The 27,401-nt window shown below is 36.2% G+C and overlaps 1 protein-coding gene across 11 annotated transcripts; it reads left to right on the plus strand.

Moving 5' to 3' along the window:
- Positions 1-1,432: 1,432 nt before the first annotated feature.
- On the plus strand, positions 1,433-27,368 carry asph (aspartate beta-hydroxylase). 11 transcript variants are annotated; one of them, NM_001256603.1, is made up of 10 exons: positions 1,433-1,585; positions 7,198-7,353; positions 7,463-7,507; positions 9,542-9,610; positions 18,496-18,567; positions 19,029-19,097; positions 21,875-22,747; positions 22,883-22,927; positions 23,072-23,116; positions 25,259-27,368. In NM_001256603.1, exons 1-10 carry the CDS (start codon positions 1,549-1,551, stop codon positions 25,264-25,266), a joined length of 1,419 nt encoding a protein of 472 aa, NP_001243532.1. In that variant the 5' UTR covers positions 1,433-1,548; the 3' UTR covers positions 25,267-27,368. The 11 variants fall into 11 exon arrangements, with proteins under 11 accessions (NP_001243532.1, XP_073768362.1, XP_068079102.1 ...); XM_073912261.1 differs by having other exon boundaries at positions 1,448-1,585; positions 21,878-22,747; positions 25,259-27,364; XM_005163382.5 differs by lacking the exon at positions 1,433-1,585 and adding an exon at positions 6,239-6,344 and having other exon boundaries at positions 25,259-27,364.
- The last annotated feature ends 33 nt before the right edge of the window (positions 27,369-27,401 follow it).

Here is a 27,401-nt window from a genome sequence, read left to right on the forward strand (position 1 = left end):
ATATATATATATATATATTGTTTTGATGGACTTCAGGACAGCATCAGGCATTAATTAGAGGGGTCAATCCCCCTCAAACCCCCCTGTAATTCTCACCCCTGATCTACAATGGCACTTTCTCACAAATGCCAAATGGTGGAGAAGGCCCAAATGGCTCCCATCTCACGTGCTAAAACAAAAAGTGTATTGTGTTGTGTTTGCTGTTTAAAGATGAACCATTAAACAAATGCACTCATAGTTACAATTTGTCTCAATTGATCAACCTTGCCAGTTAATAATTTTTTTATTTTCTATATATATTTTTTTGTCATGAAAATTTGTGGGACAGATTTTTACTGAACTGTTTCACCATGTAGGCTTACTAATGACTGTTTGCAAATCTAAAATAGCTTTGAATACAATTTGATATAATTAAGTCAAAGTTTATCCTCTTTTCATACGCTTGAGTTATGCTACTTTGACCGACATGCAAGCAGTATGGCAGCATTGTTTAGGAGCTTAGAATTTCAGATCCAATAAAGATGTCGTAGCAAATGCCTTTGACAAATCCTTTAGCCTGATGCAAATAAGTACACTTACATATTTGATTCTTTAAAAGCACACTGAATTTTATCTTTAAAAGCAGAGGATTTTTCATGTTTTGTAATAGACTGAGAAATTAATAAACTTAAACGGTTAATAAAATATTTGTATGCTTTGTTTTAAGTGTAATTTGATAAACATTTCAGAAGCACAAGTCGTCATTCCCGTTTAGGCTTCTCTAATATAAGTGTTTAACGGTTTTAACTTCATGTGAGTGTACACACCTACCATTTCATTGGTTTTAGGATGATGTGGACAAAAGCACAAGGGGTGGAGCACAACATGTAGTCAAGGGAACAAGTTGTACAAAGAAAGCACAAGGTTTTTACCTTTTTTATTTAATCACCTCTATTTTGGACATCCTATTGAATTATATAAGTTATTTAATTGTTTAAACTTAGTTTATTTACTATTTTCTGCAATGTGTTTATACTAAAGGATGGAAGCTTGGATCTCATTTCCAACTTTACAATGCAACACTTTTGCAGACCACAGCCTACTTACCTATATAGGTCACCTACATACGGAGATATTTCGCCGGATATACGCAACTATACAAGTTATGATAATGTTTAATTGTTTTAAATTCATTCACAGCACAGTTATATAGAATTGATCTCGCGATAAGTACAGCCTTCCATCTTGCCACGTTCCAGTGCTGACAAAAAAAAAAAAGCAAACACAACTGGGCGGTCTTAGCTCGCAGGTATCCACACGATTGAATAAGTCATCAGGCACTGCTCGACGATTGGGTGACATTTCCCCTTCTCCCCGCCCTTAGCAGTTTTGACTGAACGCCATTGGTCAAACGCTCAGTCACTCAAAAGGGGGACGGGTTGCTATGGGCCTCGGCGTTTGAAGGCATAGGGATTTGATTTTGCAGGGCATCAGTACCAGAACTGAGGCTGGAATTTCAGTCAGTTTATTTGCTGCAGACAGAGAAACGTCGAAGAGCTACCACTTAAAATGGCCAAGAAAAACGTAAAAGGACCAGTTAAGAAAGGTGTGTATGTTTATGCGTTTTATACCCCTTCTAGAATACGTAGAATTTAGCGAAGGCCTGAGAGTTAATCAGGCGGTAAAATTGATTTTGTTGGTTTAATTTTGTGTGCACTCATAAACGAGGAATAACAACATTATCTCAATGTATTTGTCGACTAGTTGTGCAGTATAAACTACGCTGCTTTCGTTTTCCTGCAAATTCGCTCTACATTCCAAGCAAGTCACAACTTCCCCCCCAAACGTTTAAAGAGGGGTGTATTGAATTCTCCAATCATATTTGTGCATTTGCAAAATTGTAAGAGGTGATTGCAGAACTTCTGCGAGATTTTAGCCTTGTGTTCGCGAGACCCACGGGGCCTTGTTTATCCTTCTATTTGCCTAATTCCCGACATCATCAAATGACCTATATTTTCAGATAAATGTTTGCTCATGGCTAGAGTCAAGAGTTGCCCCGGTACGAGCTCTCATATGTTCACGTGTCATTATTGGGAGATCGTGGGAGGGGTTACACGTGGCCTCTGGGGTCCCATCATGTCCCCACAGACTGTAATTAAAAAGAAAGTGCCACACTGCAAGACCCCACTGCTGGTCAACAACGTCCGGTGTTAGCAATCTGGCTACTATTGTAGACTTTAGTAACTGCGTGATTATTATGTAAGCGTGGTATATTAACTAGTGGGCTTTTGAGGGTTCATGAACCCATTTAGTGAAATTTTTACACACGTAAGGGTATATTTAAAATAGTAGTTTAGAGAAAATAAATCTACTGTAGTAATGTAAAATATTATCATTAAGAAATGTTAGCAGTAAATTGTAAGTTACCATATCGTATTCAATAAAATATATTCATGCTACAATACATTTATGCTCTAGAATTGTCATTACATTATATATAACGTTAGCTAATAATTCTCTTACTCTTTAGTTAAGTATTGCGTCTTGCTAGTCTGCACTTTCTATTTATGTTCCTTAACGACTCTTCATGGTAAAGCCAATTTTGTTCATGGAAAAGCTTAATTCATCATGTAGGCATTTTATTCATGTGTTATAATGGTGGCTATTTTCAAGCTATTTCAAAGGACGGATGATGCATGTTGTTCTATCGTTTGAAGAAATTACATTATGAACTATGAAAATTAATAAATCAAAATGGCATGAAACTTTTCTCATCTGAGAGATTGTGTAAAATGCTGTGTCAGCAGTACTAAGCATACCACCACATTTTCTTTGTTAAATTGATGTACTGTATTTTTTTCTTATGAAACGGTTTTGATGAAACGATAATTATATTGACAGGAGCCACACCCATTTAAATGTCTACTGAACTGTTAACAGTTTTACAACCACTATGCTTATATTTTTGCATTTATAATGTAATGCTTTGAAAAGTAAACCAGCTGATCATAACGTGATAAAATGGGTATTTTTTATCAATTGTCACAACCATTCCTTTCAGGAAGTTTTTCAGCCGTACAGAAAATATCTTTCAGAGTTCCAAAGAATTGGTAAAGAAACAAGTTTGTCATGATGTGCTTGCATTTTTTTAACCCAAGCATTTAACCATTGATAGTGAGATTTAGCTTAAATAAACGTGCATGTGTGTGTGTGTGTGTGTTTGTATTTTGGTATTTAATATACATTAAATACAAATTACATTTTATTTAATACAATGTAATTGTATTAAATGCCTGAATTTTATAATTGTCTATGTCGTACAAGGTTGTTTACTAGTAAAAATTGAAATGCCATTAGCTTTCAAAGATTGAGCAATGCATTTAACAAGAAACATTGGTCAGTCCAGATGGATTGGCACTAATATGTATACATAACAATGCATAGCATTCAAAATACTCTTTAAATGTATTTTAATGGCTTAATGATCTTAGATATTTGAACTTCTTTTGGAGTTTTGACTTTTTTTATGTAATGTTTTATTCTGAATAAAGTTTCGGTTTGCTGGTTGTGGTATGTGCTGATAAGATCACAGAAGGGGTTAATGTCCACAGTTGGTTCCTGACCAGACAGGAACTGCTTGCTTTATGCAGTGGCGTGTGTATGTACAACCGAAGAAGAGAGGGTAGTTCAAGGCACACATTCCATGCAATGTTATGTAAGCTGGACAATGATTGTGCACGACAAAGGCATAGTTGAAGCAACAGCAAAATCTGTGCTGGACTCACAAACGTGTATGGTTTGAAGCTCTGTTTTTCATAAGCAGGTATAAATGGGGGAGGGGAAGATGTTGATTAGCATACAGTGGCAGCCATTTGACTATCTGCAGCTTTAGCGATGAGTTGTGTGTGTGTTTCTTTAGGGGTGTGTCTTGTTATTTCCAAACATTGCTTGCAGATTTGATCTGTCTGAAAGATTCGAATGGTGCATTGTTTTCACTGTGGCAAACTTTGGAGGCTTGATTTAAAAGAAATTTAGTTTTTCAACACTGACCGTAATATAACATAATTATAAATAATGCAAAGAGTTTTTTTAAGAATGATATCAGCAAATTAAAATGGGTTCTGGTGGATAAAATAAAAAGACTGGCGCAATGGCTTTTGAAAGGGTCATTTAATATAATTAAAACTGGTTATTTTATTAGAATAAATTTAGGTAAGGTAATGTTAATAAGGTAAAGTTTCTGTTTTTAATTATTTAAAAAAAATATATTTATAATTATTATTATTTTGATTATATAAACTGTCACCCCACATTTAAAATTCACAATTGAAAATTATGTGATGTATGCAAATTACAGTTTGTCAGTTTAAGTTCAGATTTATCAAAAACATATATTTTAGAAAAATGTCCTGAGTACTGGACGACAACAGTTCATGGATTAAATATGTGATTGTTGTTTTTTTTAAGTGACCTCAAAGTCTAACAGTAGTGGATATGGTTTTAACAGTGTATTGTTTGATTTGAAATGTAACAAAATAAAAATGTGGCTATGTATTGCAATATAATAAATAGGTTTATTAATGCAACGTGGAATTCTGATTATGCCAAATTATATGCAAATAAAATAGTCATTCATTCATTTTCTTTTCGGCTTAGTCTCTTTATTAATTTGGGAATTAATAGTGGAATGTACTGCTAACTTATCCAGCATTTGCTTTACGCAGCGGATGTCCTTCCAGCTGCAACCCACACTGGGAAACATCCATATGCATTCATTCATACACACACATACACTATGGTCAATTTTAGCATACCCAATTCACCTATATCGCATGTCTTTGGACTTGTGGGGGTAACAGGAGCACCCGGAGGAAACCCACGCGAACACGGGGAGAACATGCAAACTTCACACAAAAATGCCAACTGACCCAGCCAAGACTCGAACCAGCGACCTTCTTGCTGCGAGGCGATCATGCTACCCAATCCGCCACTGCTTTACCCATATATTTTTAATGGTAAATTTAGATGTGACTATTAAAAATGGTTGTCTGTATGTGGGCAGCATATGTGTGTCTAACATAATTCATAAATCTGCTTCAGAACCATGAATACTTGCGTCTACAATGCCCTGTGCATTGGGTAACAGGACCAAGTTCAATACTAGCATGTCCATATCAAGTTTAGCATATTATTAGAACTTACTTAGAACTAATATTATTACACTAAATAATAAGTATAAAAACTATTATTTGCCTGCAGCTAGCTCTTTGCAACTCTCACATGGTCACCCACTGAAGCTAAGCAGGGCTGCGCCCAGTCAGTACCTGGATGGGAGACCGCATGGGAAAGCTAGTTTGCTACTAAGTGGTGTTAGTGAGACCAGCAGGGGGCGCTCAACCTGTATTCTGTGTGGGTCCTAACACCCCAATATATTGATACGGACTCTATACTGCTCAGCAAGTGCCATCTTTCAGATGAGATGTAAACTGAGGTCCTGACTCTCTGTGGTTGTTAAAAATCCCAGGATGCCTTCGCGCCGCTCGCCTTCGCAAATAACTCTGTCTCCTCTCCACCAATCAACTGGTGTGTGTAGTCTGACGGATGCACTAACCCCCCCCCCCCCCCCCCCCCAAAAAAAAAATAATTGTGTAAAGTGCCTAGACAAGCGCTATTTTTCTTTTGAGAAAATTAGAGTAAGCTTTTTTTAAAGGTACCTTATTTCATGATCATTTAAGCACATTATGACATTTACACTGACAAATAATGTCAGATTGAGGCAGAGTTGTGTATTCTAGCAACACATTTGCTTTGGTTTTGGCAAGTTCAACCAGAATCTATTGCTAACCTGTTTAGAATTTCATCAAGAAACTCGGGAGACCGGTCATTTGCTCTTTGTATGCAAAATAAATAGTCAGTGAGTTTGCCAAGATTTACATGCTACTCTGCCTGGAGGCTGAAAAAAAAAAAAAGAGCCATCTAAAGTTTTGCATACCATTAAAACGCACATATGTGATAAAGCAGTGCATCCTTAAATGTCTGCTGCTCTTTTGTTAAGTATAGTAATTTGGGTGCCCATTTCTGCTTTCAAATGTGACTAAGAACAGCAGGATGGAGTGGGATTTGCCTCTACCCTTTCCTATGAGTGCTTTTCTGGCTTTCAAAGGGACGATCTAAAAATAATCCATTTGCTGGTCGCGTTCCATATTAAGTTCCGGCTCAATTCACTGGGAACAAAAAGGCAGGAGTACTGCTGTTGTACAGGGGTTCGGGGTAGGTCTGGGGTGAAAACGCTTTCTTCTTCCCTACTTTATCTGGAGGGATGGGGGAGCCCAATGCAGAGGTCAAGGTGGTGAATGAAGAAGCTGGTATAGTATTTGGAATATGTATTTTATTTGGTTACGATGAGAGATGACATTTAACAAATCATAGGGGTGTGAGAGAAACACTTAACATAAGAAATTAAATGCAATCATGTTTAATAGTTCTTTTTTAGGTTTCATTTGTGCTTGTATACAAGCAGTAACAATTTGATGATATTTTTGGAAATTGCTTGGGGTTAAGTGAAATTTTGAATTGAGGAAAATTTGTGTTTTTATTTATTGTGAAATCACGTTCATTTTGAAACACCTGTTCAAAATGTAAAAAGAATGTATGTGTTGTAATACTTTAGTGTTTTTTTTTCTGTTTGTATATCTGTTACTAACTTTTGTATTGTGTGTGCGTGTGCATGAACCAATGTGTGGTTTGACCTAGCAGAACTTAGCGGACAAAACACCTGTTCATTCTTCCTACTAGAGTTCTGAATGTAGATGTATTTATAAATCGCGCTTCCATGAGGAGTGTCAACAGACCTCAGAATAACTGCACTCTTTTAGACTTTTGTCACCTTGTGATTATTATGAAAAATTCTACCCATTTAAGTGAACCTTTCTTTAAACCAGAAATAATTTAATCTCATATGTGTATTTGAGAACTCCTTGGTCTACAGTAGATTTCTAGCTAACTAAATTTTGTATTCTGTCAGATAGTGGCCTTGAATTGAAATGAAAAATAGTACATTAGTAGCAAAAGTGTAATGTTGCTGTCAAATGCATGGTTTGATTCTAAGCACGTGTTTCTAGAGGGCTTTCCTCTGCTGCGTTGATTTTATGGTGTTAAATTAATTGGTACTTAACTTTTTGTTTATTTCTACCTGACATTGTGCATTTTGTCCTTCAGAGGCTAAGCCACAGCAGGCACACAAGAATGGGAAGAAGGCAGAGGTTGGAGGAGGAACCTCTTTCTTCACCTGGTTCATGGTTTTGGCTCTGCTGGGTGTCTGGACCTCTGTAGCTGTGGTGTATTTTGACCTTGTTGACTATCAAGGGGTAATCGGTGAGTTTTGGTTTTGTGTTTTCAAACTTGGTGTATATCTTTTAAAAATACTCTTACATAAATGTGGTGTGTAATTGTTTTTGTATATCTGGCCTTAATTTGCATGCAGCCAAAGCAAAGGACTTGCGCTATAATCTTTCAGAGGTATTACAAGGTATGACATCTAAACTGGTGGTTATAATCAGTCACTACTCTAAACCTCATTTCATTGATTGAACCTTTCATCTTCCATTAAATGTAGGGAAATAAAGTAACGCTTAGTTTCTTTTTTGTTTTTGCTGTCAATTCCTCCCCTACTGTGTGTATAAAGTGTATATTTGTATTATCATACACTTCTGATAAAACGTTTGGGGTTCGCATTAAAAAGTTAGTTCACCCAAAAATGAAAATGAACTCATTTATTCTCCCTCATGTGGAGACCTTTGAGTTTTTTGGCAGCACTTTAGTTTAGGTCAAAATTGACAGTATTATAAAAACTAGGGCTGGGCGAGTTGGCCTGAAATCGAAATCTCAATTAATTAAACATTTTAACTCGATTACAATTAATGAACGATTATTTTATTTATTTATTTTTTTGTCATCATAGTTCACTGATACGTTTTTTGACAGTAAATATGCTCACATATTACAAGTGAGAGATTTCTGAATGAAAGGTGCATTACTTTTTAAATAATTGAAGAAAACACACACTATCTTCTGTCTATGATTTTTTTTTTTTCATTGAACATCTATGTTGAACAACTGAAATTAAAGCACACGTTTCCTAAAACCAACAGTCAGTTTTTTTCTTGTAAAAAAGTGAAAATAATAACTTTTGGAAACAAAATAAATTATTTTCAGTGTTTTTCATAATAAAAGTAGAAAATAAGCAGTATCTCTTCTAAATCAAGTAACTCTTGTTTATTCTATAAATAATATTTTAAACATTTGCATCTTTTGTAAACAAATATTTTAATGTAAATAATTTTAATGTAGTGGATAATATGCCATTTTAGTGCAGCTTCCAATCATCGTCAACATAGTCCAAAGTAAGGCTCAAGAATAGGTCCTACTTGACTCAGATGTGGCTGCAAAATAGCTTCAGAAGAATAAATCAGCCACAGCCTTTACCAGAGCGGGCTCACCTGACATGTAGGGAAAGTAAGAGGAAAAAATCCTGAAAAAATTAATTGATTATAGGTTCTGAATGTTGATTTCGATTACTTTTAGATTGATCACACAGCCCTAATAAAATCATAAACTAACACTACTAGCTTAACAAACTACCAATTAGCTGTTTATTAATAATTAGAAAGGTAGAAGTTGGGTTTAGGTTTTGGGTAGGATTTGGGATGCAGAATAACTTTTATAACTACTAATGAGCAGTTAATATCTTCATAATAGGCAGGCAATAAGCCAGTAGTTTAATAGCATGGATTTTAAAATTAAAAGTGTTACCTTTTTTTTTTTTTTTTTTTGCTCACACTCATTTGTCACGTCATTTGTTCAAAGCCTATTTGAGTTTTTGCTTGTTTTCTGTTGAACCAAAGGAAGATATTTTTAAGAATGCTATTTGTTGGCCCCCATCGACTTCCATATTATGAAAAAATACTTTAGAAGTCAATTGGTGCCAGCAACTAGCAGTTTTTAAAATACCTTCTTTTGTGTTTAAAAAAAAACTCAAATAGGTTTTGAACAAATAAAAAGTGAGTAAATAATGGTAGAATTTTTTTGGTGGGGGTTGTTCTTATCCCTTTAAGAATATGCTTTGAAGACATTAATACTTCTGTAAAACAAATACCTCAAGTTGACATTAAAACATTTATAGTGTTACAAAAGGCAAATGTTAAATTGAGCTTTTTATTCATCAAAGAATCCTGAAAAAAAGACGATGGATATTTAAATTTGTAATTAATTTCTACAATATCATTTACTGTAGTTATTGATCCAATAACTACAGCAAATTGTAAGGACACGGCACCTCTTCAAAATATTAAAAACTCACCCCAAACTGTTAAATGAGTGTGTATGTTTGTGTATATATAAAAGTATCATATACAGTAATAAAGATTTTTATAACTTTTTAAATATAATTTCTTAAAATAATATTAAGGAGATGTATTGGTTTAAAGTCTCTTGATAGATATTGTTTTGACAAAGTGGATCATACACAATGCAAATCATGACTAAATCAGATTTACTTGACTAGGTAAACTTGTATCCTATGATGCTGATGGCGATGGAGACTTTGACGTGGAAGATGCTAAAGTACTACTAGGCAAGTGTGCTGATTCCAATTCAATTCTTACCAGATTATGTTTTGCATGACTGACTTTGGTTGACTTTTGTGCTGTGCAAAACTAAATAAATCAGATGATGCACATGCATGGTGCTTTTTCATGCATTTGTCATCGTTTTAATAAAATAATTTTCCATTTTAAAGACTAAGAGAGGATTGGCTTTTATTGCATGAGATTTTGTATAAGATCAGCTTGCTAATAATGCATTTCAAGGCAAAGTTTGAGAGAAAATAAAGCCTTTTGCAGGTAATATAATAGAAATAAATAAACCATTAATCAAAAACAGTTCTATTAGTCCCTCCCATGCATGTCCCTATCCTTCTATACCTCCATCTTATGCTTTAATAGCATATTTACCCTCTTTTTTTATAGCACTGAATCCTTATCTACTAAACCTTGCAAACAACCTCCACCCTCTCTCTGTGTCCTTGCTCTCCCACTGTTCTGTCTTTCCCTCTCTTTCTCTTTTTTTCCTTATTTTCCCATTTGCGTAGGGCTGACCAAAGATGGCAGCAAAGAAAACTCAGACTCCCTTGAGGAAGTTCTCGATATTTTAGCCGAAGAGGGCACTGATTGGTTTCAAGGTTTCTTCACCTTCCTTTATGACGTTATGAATCCTTTCGAAACGCTAGAGGATGAAGAAACCGAGGCAGCAGCGGAGGACGTTGCTAGCGCGTCACAGACTGAAGGGGTTCAGGGCCAAAAGACATGCGTTATTTTAGGCCTTCAAAATCAGTAGTCACGTTTTTTACCGCGATTGTGACAGAAGCACTTTATTAGAGGAAGGACTTGATTCTGTTCCTAACACTTGAAGAAATCCGCTGTTGGGAAGATCGCCAACAGTCACTTTGGGACCTGCGAACTCTCGAGAAGATGATGTCATTATGAACATTTTGTAAATATTGGACTTGGCTGTTTCCAGTTACTAATCTTTTGACCTTAGCTGCTGTAAGTTTCACCTTTGCCGCATGCATAAGTTCCCTTATATCATAAACGGCAGTATGTACTTCTGTTTGAGCCTTGCAATTTAACACTGTACATGTGACTGCTTATGATTATCATTTTTATTTTGTTTTTAGTTTATTTTGAGAAGCTTTTATTGCACAACAATTGCATTTTGGGGTGATCTGCATCCTCAGCAACTCAGTGGAGATACATCTATTTGGTTTTTCTGTTTACTATTTTGGTATAGCTTAGTAATACAGAGAACAGACAGATTTAAAATTATGTTGCTAAGTTTATTTTTTCTCATGCGACTTGCCTTTGCTTTCTTTCATCAGAGGGTGTTTTCACCTGGTATTAACAGACTTTTTCAGGTATCTGATCGCATATAATCATCTGAGACGCATTACGGTTTTCACCTGGTATTAATGAGTTCTAATGTTGTGACGACTTGTGTTTAGTCTTTCCCCTCTTATTTCGCCACGCTCTGCATCACTTTGGCAGGACCATAATCCATGTGTTGTAATACAATTTAGTGATGTATGAATGCTTTTGGTGCTTTTTCTAACAATATATCCTGACATGATTGTGTTAAGTCAATTAGAAGAGAGTTTGTGGCTGTTCAATCACGTTGAGGGGTTGTTTACACATAATTTCAGCCAAAAGCTGGAAAGTTTTTATAAGTATTGCCTGTCCGTTTTGTGGATGTTCAGTGTAAACACCTGAAAACAAGTCTTTGAGAAAGTATGCATTGTATGTCTGTAGAGGAGTGTAGATTTAATGCAAGCGCAAACACACGTACACAATAATGGCAAAGTATGTGGTAGTGTTGTTGCTAAGGTACTTTTTTTACTTTTTACTTTACTTTTTGTAATTCATTAAAATCAAAATAGTGTCTTACGGCGCATGGTAAATTATACACACGAGTGCCAAGCTGCCAGTGAAATTACTTCGCTTCTTAATACTGGCCTGGCATGCCATATATTTTGTTACACCGTTGTTGTGTAAATATTATTGTTAAAATTTGCGCTACAAAAACAATACGATAAAATGTTTTTCAACTACCTCTGGAAGTGGTCGAAAAAGGAAAAGCTAATAATTATATAAACCATATTTGCACTTCTATTTGGCATTGTACAGTTGCAATTGATTTTAATACCAGGTGAAAAGGGGGTCAAAGATGTAGAGAACATTGATAGGCTTAAATATTCAGTATAAGTGTATCTCAACTTTCATGCTGTATTACCTCAATTAGCAAAGAAGACTGGAAACTTTTACTATAGACTTAACTATTTAACTGCACGTGTGTTTAAGAAGTTAAGAATAAGTTCTCTCAAGTGGCTCTGTGTAGGAACGGGTCCTGAACCCCAGCATTCTGTCACTGTCAACAATCAGTTCCTACCTGCCAACATGCAAGTAGTGTCAGACAAGTACTTGAGAGGGCTACGAGCATTAATAAATGATCACAAGTGCAATACCTACCTACCTAGTCATTTACAAAATACCAATTCAGTATTTATTCTAGTGCTTAGAATCTAGGCATGAGCCGGTAAAAGATTCTGGTCATATGATAACCTTAGATAAAACTATCAGGGTTACCCTAAAATACGATCTTTTTAAATGTCTGGGTAAAAAAACAAAAAACTTTTTTCCCCGTTTGAATTTATTACATTTTATTTTGAGAAACATTTAAGATATTTTGGAACAGTAAACATGTCAGGCTAAACAATTAGCTTCCGTTTTTGGCGGTTTTACAACCTTGACTTTTCTAAACCGTGGTATACCTTGAACACGGTTCTTGACCAATGTCTAGTAGAATCACATTTTGATAGTTAGAAATATTACTTTTTTCTTTCGTTCTTATTTAAGCACAGTTTCAGTGTTTGTTTTGGAAAATTAGCAATTCGGATTACTTGCTTTAATTATTTTGCCATTGTTGTCATGTTTTACTTTTATTGTGGTGTTTGGATTTTATATTTGTGTTGATATGATTGAGACTACTCAAATGCTGTATAAATATAGCCACTAAGAGAAGGTGATGTGAACTGTGACGACATGCATTTAGGTTACAAAGATTTTTCTACTAGAAAACAAATCTTTTGTTGCGGTGCGTTGTGCACAATTAATAAAACAATAGATTCAGGTCAGATGTGGGTAAATAGACCATGTTTTTGACATCTGGGGTGTCAAAGACGTGTATAAAGAAGACCTCAAAGGCAGGACCTGCATGATGCAATTGTTTTAAATGGCAGCCACTGACTTTAATTTGTCTCTCTCATTTACGTTAGATGAAAATTCTAAAGAAGTTTCCAAGAGGAAAGGAGGTATTTTGCACACTTGGTTTGAGTGCATGCAGCAGACTAGCCTCTAGTGTGGTTTGGGATTTTGAAAGGTTATCGGAGTTTACTTGACTGACATGTTTTTATTTGCATGGCTGAGCTGACATCAGATAGTTTTAACTACAAACTATATTTCTGTTTAACCAAGGAGTGTTTAACAATGAGACCTCTTGTAGTTAATATGTATAAGCTTGCATGGACTATTATGACTTGACAGAGCTACATGCCCATGTAAGACGTGTGTATACTTTCTCCAGGCTGTTTGCAAACATTATAAATGAACTGTGAATTTGTCATGAACATACCCTGAATACATAATCTTCTAACGTAATATGTAGACCAGTGGTTCTCAATTTGGCAGATAAGTATTTGAGTGACTAGAGGATAAATTATATTAGGTTTCGGTTTATTTATATGACGATATAGATTAACTTTCCCTCAAAAAAATTCTGGAATTAAAAAAAGTATAAACTGGCCTGGGCATTTCTAAAGAAGCGAAATCTCATTCTTTATGCGCTGCATTTAAGAACTTCCTTGTTCAAAAGCAATGACCTACTGTGCCTGTTTGGGGTACAATTAAATGTGGGTCAAATGCCAGACAAGAAGCACTAGGTCAAATTGCATTGTGCTGTGCCATGTATTTGAAATATAAACACAATATTTTGTGGATTGGGTTTCTGTAGTTTTCATAAGGGTAAGTTTAATTTATTTTTTTCTTATTTTTTTAAAGACCTTCAAGTATCTTCTTGATCTAAATATTTGATACAATTTTTGTAATATCGGTTCAAATCTTTAGCTGTTTAATATTCTCCTGAAGTATGTTTAATCAAATCAAGTTTATGCTTTCAAAACTGCTTTACAGTGATGCTAAGTGCAACAAAATTGCAGCATGTCTCTAGTTTACATTAGTCTTCATACAAAGCTGCTAGATAGCGCCTTTAAGTTGTGCAGTGCATGTGTCACAGGATTCAAAAGTGGAAGTCATCAACTTTGGAATTGGTAGCGGTTTCATGACGCACACATGACATGACTACACATCATTAGGGGTGTAACGATACACAAAAGGCACGGTTCGGTTCACGGTTTTGGAGCCACGGTTCGGTTCGGTACGGTTCGGTTTCTGTTTGCTGTGGGGTTAGGGTTGATGTCATGTTAACAGCAATGCTAAGGGACAATTCACTTAATAACAAGAACATCTTAACTTTTTCTTTATTAACTTTGTCATCACATTTTTAGTACAGTCAGGATACCCGAGTAAACAACTAGAATTAAATAAATACCTCCAATATAGACCAGTCAGAAAAAAACTATTCTCTTTAGTGCAGCCATCTTAACTAAGTAAACTAAAATTAAATAAATAACTGCAGTGTAGACTAGTGAAAGATCTTCTTCAAAAACACCATAATATCCACATTCTCCGATGAGAGGCTTGATCTCTGTGCAGACACAGACGCTCATTTTTGATTATATGGTTTCATTTAGATAAATAGGTTTCCGTTTAAATTAATAAAAAATATACATATACTGTGTTTGTAAAGTGTTTTTTCATGACATATTCACCAGTAAAATACATTGCGGTTGTGTCTGAAACTAATGTTAGGGTTGTAGCCGGCAGTATGTTTGCCTCCCGATCTCTCTCTCTCTCCCGCTCCCTCTATGCCGGTCATTTATGCACTGTAGGTCCGCCTTCACGACAGCTGCTGCCTGTCATTTCTGTAGGTCCGCCTTTTTGACAGCTGATTGGTCAGGAGACCGATCTATCATCATTTTGCTTAACTTTCGTTTGGGTAAAATTATTTTGCATTACTTTTGCCCACTTTAAGAAATTTTGTGAGGTTTGTACATTTTTATTTCAATTGATTTGTATATTATTTTTTACCTCCGCTCCTTCCCGACAATATAGCTGCTCAATCTCCTCAAGTTCAGTCTTAGTGTAAGGTGGATAGGGAAAATGTCATACGATTTCCATTTTGCAAACACGTAGAAAATGTATTGTTAAAGACATCAGGTAAGAGGTGAAGGTCACCTTTGTTTATTTTATTCAGTATAGGGAAGAATGCGGCGCACGGCGCTGAAGATCTTTTTTTCTTTTCATCAGTTTTAGCGAGGTAAGAGGGGTTATTCATGAGTTAGAATTGTTTTATTATATTTATTTATTTTGTTTGTCTTCACTATCACCCCCTTGCTTGAGTTTAACTAATTTTTGTTTGATACTTTTGTTTGAATTTGTTACTTTATTATATTATTTTTATTAGTGTAAATATTTCTCTTTTTTGTATATTTGGGCATTATTCTAGTTTTACTTTTGTACATTAAATCACTTTTGTTGGCAGTTCTGTTGCTTACAACCGCACATTGGGAAATTACCACAATTTTTAAATGTTTTTCCTTACAAGTAAGTTTCGTGAAACAGTTGAGACAGACAGGCGTACGCTTTGTCTACGACACAAATTCTATTCCTGTACTCAACTGGAAAACCAAAATGTTTCCACACAGATGACTTAAATGTGTCTGGGGGATCTGCAATCTCAGTACTATGTAAAGCAGCCATCCTGCGTCCAGTAGTAACGAGTGTGATGCTTACTCGAGTCACATGACATAACATGCACTAAAATACTAACTTTAGAATATAATATTTAGAACAAATCCTCATCATTACTAAAACAATTTAATCAAATGATATTAAAGATGTGTTTAAATTGGTTCAATTAGTTAGAGACAAGTGACGTCAACCTCAACAATGGGCAGCACGGGGCGTGAGAGTACCGCGGTACGCCACGAGAGTTTCGCGATACGTATCGTGGTTGGTGTATCGCGATATTTCGGTTCGGTTTTAATATCGTTACACCCCTACACATCATTATTGTGCTAAATACATAGTGCATCCTTCACATGTATGAAAATGGGGAAATATAACAAATGAATTGAGTACTGCTCATTATTAAGCATAGTGTACACTGAAGGTGCCACTAGCTACGTTTCCATCCACCTATTTTTATGCGCATTTTGGATATGCGCATAAAAAAAACATTCATTAGAAATGCCAAGATGCGCATAGATTTTAAAAATGTGCATAAAAAACGTATGTGCATAACTAAGTAGGATAAACCTTTTATTCGATGAGAAAAGATGTGCATAAACTACGATGGAAACATTTTTACCAATCAAATCCCAGGATGCGCATTAAAAAAAAGTCAACTGAATTTGTTTTAAGAGATCATGTGATAGTTAAAATGTGTGCGAATGGACAATCCAGCAGGCTGAGCACATTGTAAAGAGCTGAAATGTTGTTTTGGTCATTCTAATACGCCATAACCATTTTAGTATTAGTGTTATTATTTTATTAATGATCTCTAGAATAAAGAATGTCTGTGCTCCGTGTTTCATGCCTTCAAACGTCTCTGCGCATTCACTGCACATCAAGATTGCCTTTTGAGGCGCAAGTCATTTATTAAATAAAGAAAAGATTCATGCAAGTTTAGTTTTTATTGTTTATATTTGGTGCAAGTTAATCAGGAAGTGACTATTTTGTTCTCTTTGACTAATTAGATGGAAATGCTGCTTTATTCGCACGTCTTTTATGCAGCAATCCAGTTTTGCGCAGTTAATTCGCATTTTGGATGAAAACATAGCTACTGATGATGATGATGATGATCCTCACTGTAGAAGTTACCCTTATGCTACACTTTAAAATGCACAAGTAAAATAATTTTCATAAAAATAATGCCATGATGATGTGAATTTAAGACTAGCAACTTTTAGTTTAAAACCTTTTTAAGCCTCTTTGAACTACTTAGCTGATTATATTCTGATTAAAAACTAAGGAATACTCCATCAGCGCAGTTAAAGGAACCTCATCAAATTGAACAAAGTCACATAAATCATCCAGCTGGCTAAATACAACTGTCAATTGTAGCTGATTTTTTTTTTTTTTTTTAAAGTTTATTAAGAATCACAGTTTGTGTTAAACTTTTATATAAAAACAACAACAACATAGTAAATTAGCTTTTTCATAATATCTACAAACACAATAGTCAACATTTTAAAGTGGATCACCACCATTCATCATAGTTGTCATAAAACTATTGAACAACAATTGTCCAAGGACAGTTTTGAAAAACATTTTTGATTTACTTTGATTGTTGACTACTTTACATTAGCCTTCAAAAACAGGACAATAAGGGGAGACTTTGACTTGAATAAGTTGAGAACTGCTGGTGTGGAGGATATCCCAACAAACTGCTGATGACATTCTGATGTAAACTGATTTACATCATTCCAACTAATTGCGTTGTGGTTTGAGGTGTGTGTGCGCATGTATGTGGTGTTCGAAATTCAGTTACCATTATTACATCATCAAACAAAGTTTCTCCCCAGAGCTTTCCCACGCCAAAGATGTTGGTTTGAAGCTAAGGGAAGCTCTGAAACAACAGCTCACCATCATCCATGAAAGAGTGGAGGCCAGGAAAATAGCTAAATTGGCACTAGCGGAAGTCAGAAACATCTTAGCCAAAGAAGAGGAAGAGAGGACCTTAAACCGCATCAGAGAGGAGTCTGAAGCCAAAGCTTGGGAGAGAGCTGAAGCTCGGCTGAAAGAGGAAGGAGAGAGAATAGAGAAAGAGGATGTGGAAAAGGCCATGGAAAGAATTAGAAAGGAGAAAGAGGAAAGAGAGAAAATGGCAGAAAGCGAAGAGGCAAAGAAGACTAAAAAAGTGGAAAATGATGAGGTGAAAGAAAAGCCAGAGCTTGAAAAGAAATCCATGGAGAAACCTGTCAATGAAAATGATGATGGTGGTGGTAAAAAAGCTGAGAAAGATGGAAAAGGTAAAGAATCCAAGAAGGCTGCAGCTAAAAAGAAACAGTAGAGAGCTAAACGCCAGATCATTTTGTCTTTGTGTAAAACTGGTTGGTCTCAGTGCAGTCTTCTGAGACTTATTGAAGTCTAGACCTGTGAGAGATGATCAGTGAGGTGAAAATGAATCAAATCATTGGGTTAATAATAGCGGAATCACAACAAGGTGCTAAATGCTGATTAGCATTTTTAATTTATCTTAAAATATTTTGGTTTGAGGGTTGGATCTTGGTTTGCTCTTGAAAGTAGTATGTAAAGTGTAAGATTTCATGTTTCTTATTTTGTTCATTTACTAGTGTTGCTTTACTAAAGGAGAATATTCTTGTGTTATCAATAAACCATGTATCCCTGGGTTTGTTTTTATTAGTGCTTTTGAGTGTCTTTTCTTTGTTGATTGATTATAAGATCATATTTACAGTCTTTCTTTCCCACAAGAATGCTTGTCTCTCTTCTAATACTCTATAAAGTCTTCTATAAATATTCCCTTTTCCTCTCGTGTGTTTCCCTCTTGGTCTGTTTCAAATTTCAAACACATTCCTTTGTGTCTGTAAGACAAGGGATAGAAAAGAAATCTTCAGTGCAAAAGTAAACCAAATGTCATCAGCTTGTTAATTATTACACTATTTAGTGTAAAAGCTCTCTAGTCCACTTCATAGAGCATTGTGCTCGTTTTATGTGATTTGTGTTCTACACTACCTCATGAATGCACATGCACATGTAAAACCCTCAGGACTGAAAGATAAGCTCACCGTTGAGACCAGAGAAACTGTCCAGTCTGCCACCCCTGAACCTGTGGAAGAAGGTAAAGTAGAATTATACACGGGAGCTTTCTTCAATGAATGTATTCATACTGATTTTATTATACAAAGATATGTATGCATAAGGAACTGATTTATAATATTAATAGACATTGAAAAAGTAGCAAAAAAATATTTTATTTGACTGCAAGGGAGATGGATTATCTTGCAGGGCTTATAAAATATTAACTGGGTTTAAAAGACAGTGATGTGCTAATGGATAATTTGTGTATAATATCGAAATTATTCTGATTGACGCATGAACGCTTTTGTACCTGAGGCCAGTTATAAACGAGTCTTGCCAGTTCTTGTGTAACATGGCGAGAGAAATTGCATAGACCTGTTATGAATAGCAGACATGTATGACTGAACTTGTATGAATGCCTTACTAAATAATCATCATTCTTTCAATCCTGAAAAGCAAAAGCTGTTTTCTTCAAGCTTAATAGTTTTGTTTCTTAATCAGCTCTAGATGCTATTGTGGAAGAAGAGATTCAAGCCTACGAAGCTGAAGAAGCAGCTCAGTCACCACCAGGTACAGTCTTTGTGATGTCATTTGAAATGACGATCTGTAATAGTTGCTATTTGTTGGCTCATAAGTGTATTGATGTATTCCTAAATAAACATGCATCATTTCATATGCTATTGCTCAGGGGTGTTCAAATCCGGTTCTGGAGGGCTGGTGTCCTGCTGAGTTTTAGCTCCAACTCGCTTCAGCACAATTAACTGGAAGTTTCTAGTATATCTAGTAAGAGCTTTATTTGCTGGTTCAGGTGTTTTTAATTGGGGTTGGAACTAAACTCTTCGGGCTTCCATACTATATAGGAGACTGAAATAGTATGCAAGCCAAGTAGTATGTCCGAATTCACAGAATTCGAAAAACAGTATGCGAGAAGTACCTGGATGACCTACTAATTCCAGCAAGATTCTAAATGAATGGGAGTGAAGCGATGCAACTGATGCAGGTAGGTCACACAAGGATGACAAAATGGCGGATGTAGTACATCAGAGTTTCATTTATGCTACTGACATTCATACTGTATTGTACACACTTTTCTAATGGGAGAGTAGTACATTTAAATTCAAATGCAGTACCTACTGAGTAGTAGGCGATTTCGGACTCAGCCCAGGACAGTTGCCTTTCAGGACTGAGTTTGGACACCCCTGCTATAACTAGATCTAACCACTACATGGCCACAAGTTCTAGCCACATCTCCCCACCAATTACATTAAATATGAGGGGCTTTCGCACAGGAGGATCTTTTTCACAGTTCCCATACCTACCGTGTTAAAATAGCAGTTTTTTTTTCCACACCACAGGAACTGTGAACAATTTTATTTCTAGAAATGCTCTTGGGGAGAACTGAATTATTATTTTTTCAATAGCAGGGTCTAATCCAGCACTATATGAACTACAGTGATGTAAGTGTATAATGATTTGTCAAAACAACAGCAAAGTGTTTTGATGTATTATTTACATTTCCTTTGTCTGTTAAGCCAGGTCATCTTTATTTCTGTATAGCTTTTTACAGTATTGTCAAAGCCACAAGAAAAAAAAAAAGCCAGTAAAAAGCCATAACATTATGTCAGGTTATAGGATGTGTTCAGCATATCAAACAGGCAGCAGTAGTTGTAGTAGTGGTAGAATGTTAGGGTAGTTAAAGTTATATCAAAACTGATTCAGTTTGGCTTGAAAGAACTGTCAGTGTTGAAAGACGATCCACTGAAGAGCAGCTCCACCGACCCCAGTCAAGCTTGTCTGTAATGTTGTGGTTTTCTCACCTCAATAAAATGTAACACAACGAGTTTTTATAGGCAAATACGTTCTAAGTAAGTCACATAACTTGCACAGCTACGTTCATTCTCCATTACCACGAAATGCTCAATAAAAACTGCCTGAGTTCAGGGAATCCTTTATCTTCCAGTGGTTATTTTGAATGGTGTGCTTTATCACTGTTGTCTAGTTCAGTGTTTCTCAACCACGTTCCTATAACCATCAACACTGCACGTTTTGGATATCTCCTTTGTCTGTCACACCTATTACAGGACTTTCAGTCTCTACTAAGAAGCTGATGATCTGAATCAGGTGGGTTTGGTTAAGGACACCTGGAAAATGTGCAGAGCTGGCGGTCTTCCAGGAACGTGTTAGAGAAACACTGGTCAAGTTTATGTCTCAAAGTGTTCTTGATTTACATTTACATTTAGTCAGTTAGCAGACGCTTTTATCCAAAGCGACTTACAAATGAGGACAAGGAAGCAATTTACACAACTATAAGAGCAACGATGAATAAGTGCTATAGGCAAGTTTCAGGTATGTAAAGTCTAAGAAGGAAAGCATTAGTAATGGAATTATTATTTTTTTGAGTACAGTTAGTGGTAGAACCAGAGAAGCGATTGCAGATTAGGAAGTGAAGTGGAGACTAAATAGTTGAGTTTTTAGTCGTTTCTTGAAAACAGCGAGTGACTCTGCATCCATTCTGATGCAGTTAGAGTTCATTCCGCCAACTGGGCAGATTAAATGAGAGAGTTCAGGAAAGTGAGTTCTTCCCTCTTTGGGATGGAACCACGAGGTGATGTTCATTCACTGAACGCAAGTTTCTGGGAGCGCACATAAATCTGCAGAAGTAAGAGCAGGTAAGGAGCAGCAAAGCCAGAGGTCGCTTTGTAGGCAAACATCAGAGCTTTCAATTTGATGCGAGCAGCAACTGGCAGCCAGTGCAAATGGATGAGCAGCGGAGTGACATGTGCTCTTTTAGGTTAAAAAAAGACCACTCGTGCTGCTGCGCTCTGGAGCAGCTGAAGACACTTGATAGAGTTAGCTGGAAGCCCCGCTAGTAAACAGTTGCAGTAATCCAGTCTGGAGAGAACAAGAGCTTGAACAAGGAGTTGAGCTGCATGTTCAGATAAGTAGGGTTAGACTTTTCTGATGTTATAGAGTGCGAATCTGTACGATCGAGCAGTTCTAGAAATGTGGTCAGACGTTTAGTTGCCCCATCCATCTGGATTGAAAAGTTATGGTGTAGAGTCGGGTTGGCAAGGTTAAGCTGAAGATGATGATCTTTCATCCAATATGAAATGTCCTACAGGCAGGCTGAGATGCGAGATGGTACCGAGGGATCATCATTAATGACGATGTGAATGCAACAAAGAAAATGGTGTCATGTAAATTGGCTTTCAGGGATTGAAATCTGGTGACCAGTTTCAATGACAATTCCTGTAATTAGTCTGTAAAGGGGACCATATTTGCATCTACCCATAGTAGCACATTACATAGTTTAATAGATATTGCTAAACATATGTTTTCCCTTGCAGAAGCTGTGGAGGAGGAGCCTGTTGCTGAGGAGGAAGAACCACTGGCAGTAGATGAAGAGCCTGTTGTTGCAGAAGAGGAAGTAACTGAAGAGGAACCAGAGGTTGAAGAAGACCTAGAAGTTCCTGAGGAGGAACCTGAAGTTATCGAGGAAGAGCCAGAGCTCCCAGTTGAGAAACAGACTTTTGAGGAAGCAGTGGAAGAACTTGCAACTGAAGAAGAGGTCGTAGCAGTTGAAGAAGCAGTAGAGGAAGTAGCTCCTGTGGAAGAAGCAATAGAGGAAGAGGCTGCTCCGGTGGAAGAAGCTGCTGAGGAAGAGGCTGCACCAGTGGAAGAGCCAGTAGAAGTGTTTGAAGAAGTTGTACCAGTGGAAGAAGCAGTTGAGTTGGAGGAAGAGGCTGCCCCAGAAGAAAAAGAATCTGTGGAGGAAGCTGCACCGGTGGAGGAAGCTTTACCAGCAGAAGAAACTGCACCAGTAGAAGAAGCAGTTGAGGTTGAAGAAGAAGCTGTAGAGGAGGTTGTAGAAGCAGAAGAAGCTGTTGAGGAGCTTGAATCGGTTGATGAAGTTGAGGAAAATTTACCAGTAGAAGAACCAGTGGAGGATCTTGAACCGGTAGAAGAACCAGTGGAGGAAACTGAACAAGTAGAAGAAGCATTTGAGGAACCTGAACAGGCAGAGGAACCAGTAGAAGAAATAGTAGAAATACCTGAAGAGGAAACCGAGGAGTCAGTCCCTACAGAAGAAACTGTAACGAAAGAGGATGTTACAGAGGAAGTGGATGAGCCTGTTCAGGAAGAAGAGGAAGAACAAGACTTTACAGAGGAGGAAGCAGAGGAGGAAGTTGAGGTTGAGGCAGAAAATATAGAAGAAGAGGGTAAGTTTGACAGGATAATTATAATTTGGATTTAATATTGCTCGTTAATATAAAACATTACACAATTTATAGAATAAACTCTGAACAGATGAATGTTTTTTTTGGTTTGTTGTCAAATTTTCTGTCTTGTTACAGAATATGAAGCTGCAGAGGAAGAGCAGAATGAGGAGGACATTCCAGGTTGGTCATTTAATTTGTTTCTATGAAGCATATAAAGAGTGGGAAGACTTGCTCGTGTAAAATCCATTCAGAAATTTGTCTTGAGTCAAGTAATCCATGTTCAGTGTCTAATTTGCTATTCTTTCTATTTTGTTTCCTTAACAGAGGATATTAACCAAACAGAAGAAGAAATTGAAGTAGAGCACACAGGTAATTTTTTTTATTGTTATTAGCCAGAGATCGGCTATACGAAATGTAGGTGACTTGGAAAATGAGCCCTTTCCAAAAGAAAAAGTGGAGAGTGTCTAGTTCATTTCTATATTAAATGATCTTTAAATGTAAAAAGTCCACACCACAACTTTAATGATAAATGAATATGTAGAAATAATATTGCTAGAATTACTTTGTGCAGATTCTTTTTCCCCGGTACATTAGCAATAAAACACTGATAGCCAATCAGAGGCCATCCTGTTTTAAAAAGCCTGAGCATATAAACCGTAGCACATTGACTACATGGAACATAATCTTTGTTGTTGTAAACAGGCCTTAAAGGTCTTTTTAAAGTTTTTTTTAAATTATTTTTTTTTATAGTTATCCGCATATCTATTGACCTTATTCTAAAATGCGGAAGTGCACCTGTTTTCGCGATTGTCTTAGAACTTCCGATTCAGTCGCCTATGGGAGAAATGACTAAGAATAATAAACGGCAGAAAACGGTCAAACTACTTGCTCTACAAACAAATGTTTGCATGACTATACAGACCAAGTAGAATAATATAATAAGAAAATATCAAATTGCAACATCAAGCAGCGTAATGAGCAGTTTTTAACGTCAAAAAATTAATGGAAGTGAATGAGACCGGAAGTCTCAAGCCAAAAAGATTGAGAGGGTGCTCGCTGCAGAGCCATTTGAGGAGAGCTGAGCTCCAGCGAGGGGGAGCATGAGCTGTCGCTCCTCCTCCTGTAAGCTGTTTTGATGCGTACACCAACCCCACCCCTAACCCTACCCCCAGTGACATCACTCGTAGAAGAAGTGCAAAAAAGGTGGAGCTCAAGCTTAAGCTCCCCCTCGCTGGAGCTCAGCTCTCCTCAAATGGCTCTGCAGCGAGCACCACTTGAAAAGATTCAAATGGCAGCGCCGGTTCGTCGGCGGAGAATAAGGTCAATAGGCTAGTGTGCTCCAAAACAGTGACAATTTACTTTTCATTTGAGTTCACTCTCAAATCACTCTCACTGAAAGAGTTGTCATAAAATAATGTCAAATAATAGCTATTTGACTTTTTTTTTTTTTAAGATGGAGGAGCTAGTCTGTCCCGGTCTGTCTTTGTTTTAGTTAGGATTACATCAAATTTAAAATAAAAACTGCATATTTCAAACCACCTCACGGGGCCAAGGATTAGTTTACCAAAAAATTAAAACTCTGTTATAAATGACACACCCTCATGTTGTGTCAATCTCTTGAGTCATTTGTTCATGTTCACAATACAAATAAAGATATTTCAGATGCAATCTAAGAGCTTCCTCATCCTCCATAGACTTAAGATTTAAAAACAGACAGGGATGAAACAGATCTGATAAATGGGTAAATAATGTGAGGGTGGTCTTATTTACACTGCATGACTCCTGATAGATTTTTTATTTTTTTTGGTATAAAGCAGAAAGGAGGGATGAAGTCAGGGAGGTAGGACTTAATAAGCCTAATTCTTGGCCATGATTCCGGTCTAGGACAACACACAACAGATAATTCTATAAAACACTCTATTTTTGTACTTTATTTAATTGTCTATAGAATTTCATTCTAGTAAAATTAATATTCATGCAAAAGATTTATTAAATTGTTATCATCACTCCAGTTGTGTCTTAAGATTGTTTTCCAGTTACATTTAGTATTAATTTCTGTTATTTATTTACAATAATAATAGTATAATAACTATTACTGTTAATTATTTATATAATAAAATAATATATATTATTATTATTTCGTTTTTTTGGAAGGGTGCTGTGCCCCAGTAGAACTTTGTCTAGCAACATCCCTGGTCTATATTATTAGCCCCATTAAGCCATATTTGTTCTTGATTTAACCTGGTTAAGCCTTTAAATTGCACTAAGCTGAATATCAGTACCTTGAAAAATATTCAGTAATCATGGCATCATGGCAACGTTAAACGAAATCAGTTATTAAAAATGAGTTATTAAAACTATTTTGTTTAGAAATGTGTTAAAATATTTCTGTTGAACAGAAATTGGGGACACCAATATACAGGGGGGCTAATAATCAGCAGGGCTTATGATTCTGACTTCAACAGTATATCTGTTAAGTGTGTTTCATGTCAATGATTATGTCTTTCACAGAAACATAAAACACGGGACAGTGTGTAAGATGGAGAAAGTACCAGCACCACATGGCATTCCACTGGAAGTTTGCAGCTGCCAATTCATGCCATTGAGTAAAATCAGAGAACACTCCAATTACCCTTTCATTTCCCCTGAATTTAGTTTTTTTTGAGACTCAAGCCTGTTTGTTTATTGATGATGCAGTACAAATGTACATTTTTGTGAATGTTTTGTCAACTTTTGTTTGGTGGTTTGACTCTTAAACTTTTATTTTCCTTTTCCAAATCCCTTTTCATTGTAATTCCAGACAGCTTTTCTCCTCTAAACTCTTAACATAGATGTGAAGTAGCCATTTTGTTGAACGATCATGGATGAAAGTTTGATTACAGTGTCCTATCCTGTGTGTACAAACACAGTCATGTTGCTTTGTAGCTCAGAGATCTTCACATTTTACATCTCTCTCTTTCTCTCTCTGGTAAATCCATTTGCTTTAATGTGAAGGTACTATGCAAAGCTGCACTGATCTTTTGCTATTTTTTACCCTTAGGTTTTGTACTACCAATATGTATTGAGTCTACATTTCCAATGTTGCATATCAAGGACATGTTTATGCTGGCAGGTTAACCAAGATAATTGCTACGTGAACTGTGTGTATTGGGGTGAATGAGCGTGCATGCGCATATTTGTGTGTCAATATGAATTTCCACTTTTAACTTTATGCGAAACAATCATTTGAGCCATTACTGATGGTGTTTTCTGTGTGTACGTTCAGCATTTTAGTACCTCTGTTGATATGTTCCTCAATACTGTATTGTGTGTGTGTGTGTGTGTGTGTGTGTGAGTGTGTATGTGTGTATTTCGTTAAGAAGAGAACTTTTCACTTTCTTCATATTTAAGCCATGTCAGATTTCTTCGGTCTGCCCCATCATCAACGTTTTCTTGCGTGTTTTGTAGGCTCATGAATTGATAAGCTGTTTCAGGCGCTCCAGCTGCTGTGTAGTATGCATACAAAACAGTATTGTTTAAGGAGGTTGCCATACTACGTGATAGATGCCCACCTGAATATGGAGCAACCTACTTGACAAAGTGTTTTATTTTTGTAGCAGAGTAAAGATTTTTCCAAGTGCTTTTTTCCCCTTAAGTCACTTTGTACTAAAGAATTAGTCGAAATGTCACACAAATGTGTGTTGAATTGTCAGTGCATTTATTCTGACCCTTTATACTGTTGTGGCACATCTGAAAAATACACTTTTGTATTACATTAAGACGTGGAAATGGGTTGTCATTTTAATATTCTGAAAAGAGATTATTTTGGATTTACTATTAACGTTGTCGACACAATGTGGCTTTCACCATTGATGCAGAGTAAATGTGTAGAAAACTGAAAATAGGTTTGGTCTTTTGAAGGAAACCGAATTCTGGCTCCTGAATTGTTTCACTTAGGATTCAGTTTTTTATATATATATATATAATGTTGTGTGTTACACTGTGGTTTTATGGGGCCTGCCAGAATAGATGTTGTTTTTGTGATAGACTTTAGGAAATGCTGCAAACCTCAACCTCTTTAGTAGTTTCATAACGTTTAAAAGTAGCTGCAATATTATTTTTAGTTTATTTCTTTCCTTCTTTTTCTACAACACTAGAGGGTGCTTTCAACCCCTGACACTTTTGAAGTCAATGTGAATTTTTAAAGTGGTATTAATTTGACTTTTTTCTTTTCATTAGGATTTTTTTGAATTTAGAACATTTTTGGTGTAGTAAAACAGTGAATTTTACTAGAATAAAGAAGTGTTATATTCTCAAAGCCATATATGAAAGGTTGGATATAACAGCCTTTGTGTGGGTCGTGCTTTAAGGGACAGACAACGCACAACCAGCAATAAAAATTTGTGAGAAGGTGTTTTTTTTTTTTTTTTTTTTGTAATAGAAATCCACATATAAACAGATAATGTTTACTCAAGGCTCTCTACTCGGAGGTTTACATGAAATCCTGCTGTATAGGCTAACTCTTTTTAAGTTATTGAGGCATTGCAATTTTAGGGAGTTTTGGGTGACCTTTCACAAATCTGTAAACAACTGTAAATGTTTGGTTTGAGCGCTGCAATAAAGGTTGGGACAACAAGAGTTACATGGTGTTGCTCGCTTTTCTTTTACTTCAGGA

This window comes from Danio rerio, chromosome 2 (assembly GCF_049306965.1).
Source record: "Danio rerio strain Tuebingen ecotype United States chromosome 2, GRCz12tu, whole genome shotgun sequence".
Classification (NCBI taxonomy): domain Eukaryota; kingdom Metazoa; phylum Chordata; class Actinopteri; order Cypriniformes; family Danionidae; genus Danio; species Danio rerio.

Bases quoted from the DNA above. Each gene is read 5' to 3' on its own strand.
- asph (XM_005163382.5), top strand. From the start codon at position 6,299: ATGGGGGAGCCCAATGCAGAGGTCAAGGTGGTGAATGAAGAAGCTG. The intron at 7,354-7,462 runs GTGAGTTTTGGT...ATTTGCATGCAG, and splicing joins TGACTATCAAGGGGTAATCG to CCAAAGCAAAGGACTTGCGC. The intron at 9,611-18,495 runs GCAAGTGTGCTG...TAAAACCCTCAG, and splicing joins AGATGCTAAAGTACTACTAG to GACTGAAAGATAAGCTCACC.